The 12642-nt window shown below is 46.0% G+C and overlaps 1 protein-coding gene across 6 annotated transcripts in view; it reads right to left on the bottom strand.

The window, feature by feature from the left end:
* Positions 1 to 3159: 3159 nt before the first annotated feature.
* GPR84 (G protein-coupled receptor 84) overlaps positions 3160 to 12642 on the bottom strand; it is a 105250-nt gene continuing 95767 nt past the window's right edge. For 4 of the 6 annotated variants that reach the window (XM_069653233.1, XM_069653236.1, XM_069653235.1 and 1 more), the window contains 2 exons: positions 9822 to 9943; positions 3160 to 5425 (listed from right to left, as the gene is read on the bottom strand). In XM_069653233.1, coding sequence (XP_069509334.1) covers positions 4241 to 5377 — 1137 coding nt within the window. In that variant the 5' untranslated portion in view covers positions 5378 to 5425; positions 9822 to 9943 and the 3' untranslated portion in view covers positions 3160 to 4240. The remainder of the gene's footprint in view (positions 5426 to 9821; positions 9944 to 12642) is intronic. The other 2 variants (XM_069653237.1, XM_069653232.1) reach the window with 1 other exon arrangement.

Genomic DNA, 12642 nt, shown 5'->3' with positions numbered 1-12642 from the left:
ACCTAGCACTCCTGTGCACTCTCAACTCAATTAAATAACATTTTGTGTTTAACATGGAATTTTGGACATGAGCCATTGATGGGAGACATTCAGAATGGGACTACTGTAGTGTTTTAGTTGGAAAGGAGGGGGGAAGGAGGTTGTGGAATGGGTGAGTGAAGGGAGGATTGTATATACATGTGTATGTTATTGGAGTATATGTTGTTGTGCTCGAAATATTCTTAAGATCAAAAGACTACCTGTGTTGATTGGACATGGTATGTTCTGTTCTTGAAATTAACTGAAGTTTGAAAGAAAATGTAATTTTGTAGGAAACAAAATCGCCTATTCCTTGCTTCAGTATTCTGAGGGGCCGGGGGGATCCATCTTTCACAACAAGATGGAAGGAGCACAAGCATCTCCTCCAGGGCATGCTGGGAGTAGCCACAGTGCTCAGGAAGGTATTGTTGGGCGGATACCATCTCAGATGGTACAAAGACTGGGGGCCTCACTGCTAAGCCCTCTCAGAGGAGGAATCACCCTCAATCATTCTCCTAAGCCAGGCAAGGAAAGGCGTGCTGGGTGCTGGTGTGAATAGGTGGGAGGGGAGGTAAATGGGAACGGTGCTTATGGCAGCTGAAGGAAGGTAACTGAACGGTGAAAGGTGAAGGAGGATCAGATATACCAGAAAGGGGAGAGCAGATGGGAAGGGAAGATAGGTAGATTGATGTTGCAACACTATTTTCCTTGCTTCTCTTTTGCTATGTACTGTTTTTTATAGAGGGGTGCACACATATTTTTTCAGATCTGGGAAGACATTGTTTGCTGGATCACGGATCTGGGAAATCTGAATTAACGCCAGCACTTTGTTTAGGGTACTCCTAGACCCAAACCCAATGGAATGTGGGCCCCCCTGATCACAACCCTGGCCCACCCAGATGAAAATTCCTGGAGCTGGGCCTGCAGCCATCTTAGGTCTATATTTTTGTTGTCGTAACAACAAGTCAAGCATTTACGCAGCCCACTGTTTTACACAAAATCATTGCTATTGACACCCAGGCACGCATGTCTGGAGTAATAACAATAATACCCACTTCCAAAGGCTGTCTCAGGTGGTAATGGCCCGGGACCACCTTTAAAGACCTGCGAGTACTATGTAAAGATGCCTCCTCAGTCAAGGAAAAATAATCATACTCCAGGTACGCAATCCATACCACGTGTGCCGGAATCTTTCAGAAGGAAACTAGTACCTTTACTTTACTTTATTTTGTATAACGCGCCTCATGCCCAGCGGCCTGAGAGCACGCACAGGGGCAAAAAAACGAAAGACCATAAAAGAACCAGGGGACATGAGGGGTCATAGCCGTCGGAGTGAGATGCCCTAGCAGGGGGCCCTTGTCAAAAAGATGCGCCTTTAGTGCTTTTTTGAAATTTGTCAAGCAGGGGATCGAACTTAGGGCCAAGGGGAGTTCCTTCCATGATCGAGGGGAGCCAGCAATCAAAGCTGCATTGTCTACATGAGTATATCTAGACATGGACCCTTTTCTTGCCGTGCAGAGAATCAAACTCTACCTCGCCAGTAAGGCCCATTAAACATGTGAGGAGCCAGGAGCAACTTGCTAACTCATGAAGGGACAAGCTCAGTTCTAGCGCCCGCGACCCGACTGCACATCTAGGAATGGGCGTGAACTGCTATGCATGAGCGGTGTTCCCTTATGTATTACCAGAGCTGGAAATGGAACACATTTATTGGGGGGACCTTCACTTCTTAGGAGGGGTGAGGCTTTGGGAAGGAGGGGGCGGGGCCAAGAGGCATGGCCGACGGCCAGTTTGACAGTGGGCCTCATTAGGACCCAGGCGGAGTGGGTTTCCGCCAGCGCTAATCGCGGCGGACCCGTCCGCCGTACTACGAGTTCCCTTAGCGCCATGGAGGTTTTCTCCGCCTGGTTTTACCAGGCGGAGAAAACCATGGCGCTACGGGACCTCGTTGTTAATTACGCCACCGTATTTTACGGTGGCGTAATTAACTCCTTCCCCACTCCCATTATACCCTATGGGGCAAGAATGGGAATGGGGAAGGGCAGAATGGGGATTGGGGATTTACCGCTCCGCCGAGGTCGGAATGGGGCGGTAAATCCGCCAACCCCCATGGCGCTATCGACGGCTTTCCGCCGTGCTTCGCGGTGCATTTAGCACCGCGAAATCCGCCTGGGTCCTAATGAGGCCCAGTATCTCTATAAAGAACCACATCCTGCCGATCTGCATAAAAGCAAAGAGCATTATGGGAACAACATAATGTGCACAATTCTGAATGCTAAACATGTTTTAAGAAAACATTTTAAGCGAATAATGTACTCTTCTGGTTTGAATGCTCACAATAGTCACCCTAATAAGGAGATGTTTGTAAATTGCAGGACATATATTCCAGTTTCAACAGCTGCAAAACTGTGCGAGGCTTTGCAGTTTCTGTACGCAGTCTCCAGTACGGAGTGTTCTGAATACTCGTTGAAGAACGGGTTGTGCAGCGGGAGCAACCTGCGCTACAACGGGCCAAGTTTTAAAGTGGTCTTCGTGGAATATTTGCCCGGTTCAAAGTGCCTTTGCACCGCCGACACAAACCTGGATTCATGGAATCATGCAAAGTGTATTTTTGCAGTGCAAAGTCAGGGCATAGTCATTTTTGCAGTACAACATGACTTGCCCGAACTTTCCACGGCAAAAATACACTTTGCACTGTTCCATGCATCAGGGTTTGGGTCAGCAGTGCAAAGTCACTTTGAACAGGGCAAATATTCCATGAATCGGGCCCACAGGATCTGCAAGAGTCGTTTCTGGGAGCCTCTGGGTGTGGGAGACGGAGCGGCACTCCCGCAAAATATTTATGCCCGGAGCACCTCTGCGTCGTGTTCCGGCCCATTCCCTGCGCTGGTTACCGTAGAAAAGCTAGAAAGGGTAGAAAGCATCCCTGGGTACCATGTAAGCGGTGGCGTGAAAGCATGGGCTCACACGTTACTTCCGCCACATAGCTGCATTCTCTGCATGGCAACGCACATCAATGTCTTCATTTCAGAGGACAAGCACTTTTGGGTGATCAAGTGTGAATTTAGATTCAGACCGCAAGCAAACTATGGAATCACTTGGCCTGCATGTCACATACAGTTATGAAAAAGAACAAAACAGTTGTTTGCGTTAACAAAAATATTTTTATTTTGTCCAAAATTCTTTTCTAAAAAATGTATACATGACTTTATCAAGAATATTAAAATGTCAGTGATTTTTTAAAAAAATTTCTAGTTTTTTTTAACAAAAATATGGTTATGGATGCTTTTAAACAAGATTTTGCAACTGAAGACCCAGCAGCAGGTAAATGAGACAAAATAATATGACACACAAGATAAAATAAATAATTGTATACAATAGAGGTGTGCCGCGGGGGAATGTGGGGAAGAGACGTGGGCAGCAGAGGAGCTATGGTTTCTTTAGAAGGTGCCACCAGCAAACCCTTATTTCTAAAATCAGTCTATTTAGCCTCCCAAGGAGGGGGCGGGGGTTTGATATGGAAAAGAGTTTTGCGGTGCTGTACCACAATTCTACAGTCATTATAAGGCCCGCTGTGATTCAACATGTGGTCCATCTGTTGGCAGTCATAGGAGAATGAGCTGTGATTTAGTGCCGAGGCCTACCAATGGGCTCGCTCTATAGGAACCAGCGGTTGGACATCCACATTCTAGTCTTGTCCTGCCGTTGCTCCACAGTCCCTTCAGTATAGCAAGCGATGCGATACCGGTTTGAGGTCCTGCTTTACAAGCTCTACTATGACTTAGGCAGCGACCCAACTGGTTCCTGTAGTCAAGGGAGCAGCTATGACTTTGGGCTGTAGTTCGGCAATTTGAAGTCAATATAAAACAGCTGGAATGTTTTGCTCAGTTAATGCAGTGAGCGGCTTTTTGAAGAAAAATGATGACTGTCCACTGAAGTCTAGAAATATGCAGCACTGACAAGAGCAATTTTGACTTGGGACTGAAGACTGCAAACTTGTAGCGACCGTCACTTCGTCAGAGCATTGTTCGGCTTGACACAAGAGACAAATTGGCCCATCACCATTCTCTTGTCTGTTATTCTCTATGAGATCAGGAGTTGGTGCAAAAGAAATCCAGCATGACCACAGTTCCTCACTCAATGTCTCACGGTGCTTATAAGGGTCATTATTAGCTTTCTAAGATGAATGACCTGAGCCACCATTGCTGGTCCATGAGTGCATCTACTTTGTCCTCCTCGGTTTATTGACACAGATGAAGATAACTTTCTGGTAAGCTTCTTTGAAGTGCCGGTTCATGGCGGCATAAAGAATGGGGTTGATGCAACTGTTCAGCCAGGTGAGATTGGCTGCTATCATGTGGAGCACCTGGGGTGCTCGGTTCTTGGCATCAAAGATGTTGAGGAGCAGGAAAGGGATGTAACTGACCACAAAGAACATGAAAACAACAAAGCACATACGGGTGACCTTCTTAAACTCTGCAGTGTTGTCCTTGGGCTGGGATGAGGCAACTGTGCCTGAGCTCTTGGATGACGTTGCTGACTGTTGGCTCACTTGGCTTTTGGAGGAATGCACCTGTTCTGAAATTATCTCACTGGAGTGACCTTGGGAGACACTGGAATGCACACCGCTGTCCAGCTCCTGGAACTTCCCGGGGACCGCTGAGCTTGTACCCGCCACGTAACCACTCTTGACATTGGTCTTCTTCAACTTATACTGATCCAGTGCTTTGGCTGCTGCCTTGACCTTCCTGTGGATGAGGAGGTAGAAGACCCCGACACAGCCCAGGCCCACCACAAAGTAAAACCCCATCAGGATAGTGGTGTAGGGCCGCCCCCTGATGCGGTCAAAGCTGCATGTGCAGACCTTCGAGACCAAGACGAAGACATTCCAGAGAGGTGCGAAACTGGCAAAGCCCACCACCCAAGTGACAAAGATGATCAACGGCATCCCGACCCTGGTGAAGACACGGTCAAAGTGCTTGCTGTTGGCGATGAGAAGGTACCGGCTGACAGCGATCAGGCAGAGAGTGAGAATGGAGACTGAGTTGGATACGAAAAGGAGCATGCCAAAGACCCGGCAAAAGGTAGCCCCGCTCCGCCAGTAGAGGTGGAGGTAAGAGTCCACAGAGAAGGGCTGCAGCAGGGCACAATAGAGAAGGTCGGCCAAGGTGAGATTCACAATCAAGAGGTTGAATCTGGTCTGCAGCTTCTTATCTAATGCGTAGGCCAGTAATGTGAGGATGTTCCCCACGGTCCCCACCAGCGTGACGATGATTCCCCATGTAACGCTGACGTAGCGGTAATTCACGATGGAAGGGTCATAGCAGGAGAAGCTGTCAGTTTCATTGGTGTCGTTCATCTTTGAACCTCTTGTTGTACCAAGGTGCACAGTGAAGGTACAAGATTTCTGGAAGATAAAAAGATATAGAAAATAATTATTCATAGGCAACCTCTATCAGCTTCCATACAACTAGCCAAATCTTTAACAGTGGGAAAGAAGTGCTTTAACATAAATTGTGCAACCACAGCAGAATATCATTATGTGAGAGAAAGAGCCAATGGGGTGATAACTTCAGATCATTGCAAATTTGTGAAAAATTAAAAAAATTAGGGAACTCGCAAACCTCCCTTGGATGGGCGAAGGAATCAAATGGATGATTCTGGTTAAAGTGGTGCTGCATGGAGTGAGTGAGGTGGACCAGCAGTTCAATTCAAAGCATTGGAACAGCGAATGTTTTTGTGCACCAAGACTGGCATACATTGACAGAGCGGCGTGGAAGTGGCACTGCCTGAATACAGGGGATTAGCTGGGTCCCGACTCGAGTGCATGGGTAGGTTTCACTGTGCTAAAGTGGCAGTACTGGTACAGCAGGGAATGTTCTGGTTCTGGATGGAGGTACCATGGCAGCACTATGGGCAACGGGACCATTGCACAAAAACGAAAAGTGCAAAGTGTGTCCAGATCAGGGTGGATACACATTGAAGAGTTGTGTGGTGGCAGGAAAGAGTGGGCGTGCAAGAGTTACACAATTTCAGGGATATATCTTGACAGACTGGATTGCTAGAGAAACACACAAATCTTAGTTGAAATTTGAAATTCATAATGGATCTTTTAAGCATGGGATTGTTTTTAACAATGGTTCTCAAGGATAAAGCCAGGACATTTTGCAAGTACTATGCTCTCAGCGGCTCCAACAGAGGAAAGAACAAAGGCATTGAAATGACCATAATTCCCATGCAGATTGGAACGAGAATTTAAATGCCAGGCAGCATATGTGCATCCTTGCCAATATTTTCCCTCACCGGGATCATACACACAATTGTGGACTCAAAGCTGATTGCACACACAATATCACAGGTTGACACAAGATATGGAGCCTAGAGTCAGTGATGCCATGTCAGAGATGGCATGTAAGTGTCTAGCAACTCTTTAGTGGATGGTTTGTCCCGGGACAGGCTGAAGGACTGGAAGTCGGGCAGGCGGGACAGAGCGGTGATAATTCTGACTTTCTCCACCCTACCAATGAGGAATGAGGAGAGGCTTTTGTAGAGACCCTTGCTGTGTGTGAGGGCGAAGGGTGAATAGTCAGATCACATCAAGGACGCGCAGCGCTGATCACTTGTAGATTCACACACTTTGGCTGAGCATAGCAGCAACTTGGTGGCACAGATGTTTTTCCTTGCATGCCGTGTATGTTTCTACTCTGACATTTTTGCTTCCAATGTGTATGGTCTTGTGCCTCGTGATGACCCAGGGCCCTTATTATAGGCCCTCACCGGCTGAGACCTAATCACCGGCTCTTATAACAGGTACTATTGCTTAAATGCGACTACTAACTCGGAACATTTCTATACACAATGGTAATGATGGCTTGATTTAGACTTGGTTTGGTGTGGTATGCAGAGTGGCAACCCGTATTTTGCCTGCAGCGCTGCATTTTATTACTGTGTCTCTTTTAAGCGCTGTTAATAGAAGCCTTCTTGTTACCCAAATCATGATGTACTTGGAAGGACAAAGGGCTCAGATGGCACTTCCAGGATTATAAGCTGTGGTGCAAGTTGCCCAACGATCTCAGAAAGTGGGCGCTTATCTTGGCTGGCTACTTTATTGCTTGTTATCCCTCCCTCTGGACCCAGAATGTGAGGGAAAACAAGGGTCTGCAACCTGTGGATGACAACAGTGTATCGTGATCATGTGTGTTGCACGGTTGCGAATAAGTGTGCTTTCTTGAAGAGGGAACACCGCAAAGGAATCCGTTCATGGCACTTGGGGTGGGAAGACTATGATGGAACATGATGGCCGAACCAGTCCTAGGAGAAGGGGGGGTTTATGGCAGAATCTATTCTAAGAGGTCAAGATGTTAAGTTATGATAAAACATGCAAAGTTAACTCAATACAAACAGGAAGCACCAGGGGACCAACATGAACTGCCCAATTGCTGTTTTAAGTGGCCTAGAGGAGTATCATTGGTATTTGTCAGGAGAAAAATTATAATTTGAAGCCTTCCCTATGCTACCAGAAGGGTTTCAGAAGGCAAATGAAGGTAGGTAGCACTGTGGAGTTCTCCCCTTAGCAAACCTTACATGATTTACTTATTTAAAACAATCACATAAAACATTTTCACTTGTTTTAATAGTGGCTATTTTCACTGGAGCTATTCTAACAGTGGTGCTTTCAACCCGGCCGTTTTTGGCGATTTTTTATTTTTGAAATGCGGGGTTCCCTCTAATACCCCATCTAACCCAACCCCCTCTAAACCACCCCCACCATCTGACCCGGCTGTCGACCACCCCTCCCCCAAATCCCCTACGCAAACATATATATTTATTTTTAAATCTCCCAGAAAGGCTGGGGCAAAAACTCCACGGTTAAAATAGCCGCTGTGAAAATTGCCACGATCAAAACACGGCAACTGCATAAAAGAATTGGCTACTAGTCGTATACAAACAACACCTATAGGAACGATTTCTGAATTTGCTTTGCCAAAGTGTTTCATTCGGCACCAGTATGGCATATGACGCCTGCTTCATAGCACTCAGTGGTACGTTACAAACTACTAAAGAAATAGCTGTAGAATTAAGAAACTGTAAAGAGCAGCAAGAAGCGGTGTAGGTGTCTAAGATGGTAAGCAGTGCATTGAGTTTTGGCCTACGTCCTCGGTTCTCCTCCTAGGATTGCAACCTTTGAAGCAAAAGGCGGACTTGAGGCCACGCCTGCATTTTTAGAAGCCCCCGTCCCCTGGAAACACTCCCTGTATAGATTTGAAAACTGTAGAACAAATAGCATGGGGAGAGAAATACATCATGATTGAAGGTATTTTTTTTTAATATACCTTTACTTTTAAAAAAAAGCAGCCTTCATTGTTAAAATAAAAAAAATGATGTATGGTTGAGAATTACGTTTCACTAAATTTGTACCTGGCCTTTTTTTTGTCTTAGTAAACATGAAAAGCTGATCTGGTGTAACAAGATGAACATTAACCCACTTGCCAGATCAATAGATTAAACTGATCACTTGATTTCTGAAAATGTTAATAGTGTAAAAAAAAAAAAGCAGCTGTAAAAACATTTCTATACGCTTTATTTGAAGGTTTGAAAGCCAGGGACTTCTTGCAATAGCAAAGTAGGTTAGGAACCTGCAGCAGAACTTTAGATACAGGCTTCACATAAAAGACAGCAGCAGGCACATTAACCCACCAAACCACATTTCCTAAAGAATGTCATGGGTAGAAAAAATGAGAATTATTCTTCATAAAGCACTCACCAAAATATTGGTTTTTGAGAAATATTGACCAACAAAATCAGTTTTACAGGAGCTAGAAAGTTAAAAGGTTCGTGTTGGCACTTCTAGCATGACGCTGGCTCTTCCCAATCCTTACCACCATTTCAAAAGGTACAGGCCAGTCATAAAATCCTGCAACATAATATTTTCGACTAGAATCGTAATCATGTGATCAGATAAGAGGCTGATTGACTTTACCCAGTTCCTCCTAGCCTTTCACAGACACTGACCTGTTATTAAATCTCCCCATTTTATCTTTTGTTCTTGCACTTGTTAAGTGTATCATACAGCAATATTATAGATCTCTTCCTCCCTTATTTAATAATCAGGACCCTCAAACCCCAGCTAAAAGCGATTTTGTGAACGATGCGGAGGGGGGGGGGAACAAACATGGCCCCCAGCTTTTCTTTGTTCAGCTAACACCTTCATGGACTCTGACAATGACACACGCTGCGCTTGGCTGCGTTGCAGTGGACATGTGGCGTGCACTCGTGTATTACGCACACATGTGGCGGGCACTCGTGTATTACGCACACATGTGGCGGGCACTCGTGTATTACGCACACATGTGGCGTGCATTGCGGGTTCCAGCAGATGCAGAATCTCGGACCCAGTGAAGTACTTTTCTAACGAGGCAAATTAGTGTGTTTTTTTAATTAACGAATGAAATGCATATAAATATCACTGATTACTGCTTATGGACTTTAAGCTCTTCGAACCATTCACAATATATGGATTTGCGCGCCTCCTTTTAGTTAAGAATGACCACTATTGACTCTTTACATAAAATACACCAGACACTGAAGTGTCTCTTGAAACAGAAATAATAAATAGGTCAATTACCCAACCTCGACAACCCCCCTGTTACCTGCAGGCTATACATACTATTTTCATTGATCGCCCAACATCTGACTATCTCACCAATTATTTACTTTTATAAATATTATTTATAAGCATTTGAATCCCTTTTATTTTGTACCTCCAAAATTAATAAAAATGAAGTTTACAATCACCAACATACCCGTTAGTGGAGCCGGCAGCGATGGGGAACCAAGAGCAAATTCCTCTGCTTAGTTGCAAGTGTTGTCTGATATCGCCCTCCTTCAACACAGCTATATATAGTCTCTTCTCCGTTTCCTCATCCTACAGAGGTTTACAAAACCAAAGTTACGACATTCTGCTGACTAAACTTCCTCAGGCAGCCCATCAATGACAAGTCTTGTGTTGGGCTACATTAGTCTCTGTTTAGAAATCAGTTTCCACACACCACACATTCACTTTTCCAGCATGAGGCCACAGAGGGGGGTGCGGTTGCCGGAATCGTAATGAGGACGAAGATCGAGCTGCATCTTTCAAACAGATAGAAAAGTAAAATCTAGGACAAAATGTTATATGACAACAGCAAAAACTCTTGCACACAAAAGTAAATCTGTACTCCAAATTCCTTATCTCGCTGGAGGTCCTTGTGTCTCGCAGTAGAGTGTAGGCACACTGCAGGGCGACTGCACCGTGACGCCTTGGCAGAGTACAAGAACACCAGTTGACATGTTTTTTGATGGAGGGACTTGGACCGACCCCTGTTTTTATGATCCACACAGAAGAGTGTGAGCATGGCAGCTTCCATGTTCTGAGGCCGGGACTGGGGGAGTGGGGTGCCCCGATGCAGGTGTGCAGTAGAACCCCTGTGCACAGGAATGTGAATGCATGCAGTTTGTGTTACCAAGCACCAGGTTCTGCCCAAAGATTTGGTTGCACACCATTCCACACAGCTGCTCCGTGGGGCCCGAGTTTACAGTTCGTCTTTTCCAAGAACAGGAAAATGAATACGAACCTCTCCAGGAGACACCCAACTGAACTCTGACTCTTCTTGCCTGGCGTTCTGCAATTCCCTGCAAGATGCAGGACTAGTCGCGTGCCTCTGCTCTCTGAACAAGGAAGCGTCCTCTTGAGTTCAACCCAAGTGGCAGGTTCAATCGGCATTCCCCAGAGCCACTAGATGTTGAGACCTATGTGGGATGCCCCAGAGCCCGCCAATGCTATAGATCCACTGGAGGTGGGGTTGATACCTATGTGGGGTGCCCCCAGAGCCAGCCTATCCTATAGATCCACTGGAGGTGGGGTTGATACCTATGTGGGGTGCCCCCAGAGCCAGCCACTACTGTAGACCCACTGGAGGCGGGATTGATAACTATGGGGGGTGCCCCCAGAGCCAGCCTATCCTATAGATCCACTGGAGGTGGGGTTGATACCTATGTGGGATGCCCCCAGAGCCAGCCACTGCTGTAGACCCACTGGAGGCCGGGCGGATACCTACGTGGGATGCCCCCAGAGTCAGCCAATGCTATAGACCTACTGGAGGCGGGGTTGATACCTATGGGGGGGTGCCCCCAGAGCCAGCCACTGCTGTAGACCCACTCGAGGTCGGGTTGATACCTATTTGGGATGCCCCCACAGCCAGCCAATGCTATAGACCCACTGGAGGCGAGGTTGATACCTATGAAAAATGCCCCAGAGCCAGCAAATGCTACAGACCGATTGGATGCTACCTAAGTCGGACACCCCCGAGAGCCAGTCAATATTATAGACCCGGAGAGGGGAGTGGCAGGAGAGTGGTGTTTGTGGTCGGGAAAGCTTGCTTTGGCAGACTCTTTTCCATGGCAGCTGAAGGAGGCAGTCTCTTTGTAGCGTGACAATACTTTAATGGCCCTCGTTCGGTATGGCTGCACCACGTGGCTGAAGACCGCAAAATTTAGATCCCTGGCCTGCAATTAGTGAGGATTTATTCTGTTCTCTGCAGGTGGCTCCTTGGCTCTGAGCCGAGGAATGTACTGCTCATCTCTGACCTTGGCTGCTTTGCTTCGTCTTTCATTCTGCGGCCTGTGGCTTCATGTAACTCTCCTATAGTTATGCTATGATTTCTATATGTCTATATTGTGCAATTCTTCTTATAGTTTAGTAGTATTTTGGCTTTTCCAGGTCTCTTATACGATCCTGTAGCTCCATATGGTTAGTTGCAATAAGCGTCTGCAAGCTTGCTCTGCATCTCTTGTTGCCTTGCGTTTCTGCATTTGGTTAATTAGAAACAATAATAAAAGCTTTCAACAGTATGTATATGTATTTGTCCTATATCTACAGAACTGTGTGAGCATGTTCTTTGTGTGTGCACGTGTGTGTCCGTTTAACTTCGTGCATGGATGTGAGTGTGCTTCATGATTAATGTTACTATTTTGTGGTATCTCTAATGATGTCAGCACCGCAGGATATTCGGTCGTTAGTCGATCATGACCATTGAGGTGTCTGGATCTATAATGAGTGTTGGGCACTTCTATCCATGATGATGTTAGCTGGAAAAGGTTGGAATGTCTTAGAGAATATCTGTTTGTATATGTATTTTTCACTGGTCCTCCTGGGGGCTGTCTGAACAGTGACTGGCATCTTGAATGTATGACTCTTCGGGCTGTCATGTTTATAAGGGTCAAGAAGGGCATTCCAGGCACCCTCTCTTCAGCGGAGTGGCAGGAGAGTGGGCTTTGAGGTTTGTTGGGGTCTGGAGGAGGTGAAAAAAAAAAAAATCCGGACTCAGGGAAACATCATAAGAATAGTGAAAAAACGATCCAATGTGTCAATAATGATGTATTATTTGATCTGAAAAAGTTTTGATGAACAGGTGGAGAATGTGGCAGCTGAACTTGTGCGCGTCCCCTTAAGTGCTACTCACGTTCCCACCAAGGAAGACCCTCTGAATGAATTGGAAACAATATTCTCCAACACTAATATTGTATGCCACTAGTGCAAGCACTTTCTTAAATAGGTCCAATGTTTTAGAACTTATTAACCAAGGG

Source organism: Ambystoma mexicanum, chromosome 3q (genome assembly GCF_040938575.1).
Source record: "Ambystoma mexicanum isolate Mex_15411 chromosome 3q, UKY_AmexF1_1, whole genome shotgun sequence".
NCBI classification, from domain to species: domain Eukaryota; kingdom Metazoa; phylum Chordata; class Amphibia; order Caudata; family Ambystomatidae; genus Ambystoma; species Ambystoma mexicanum.
This window is presented reverse-complemented; position numbering and strand designations above follow the sequence as displayed.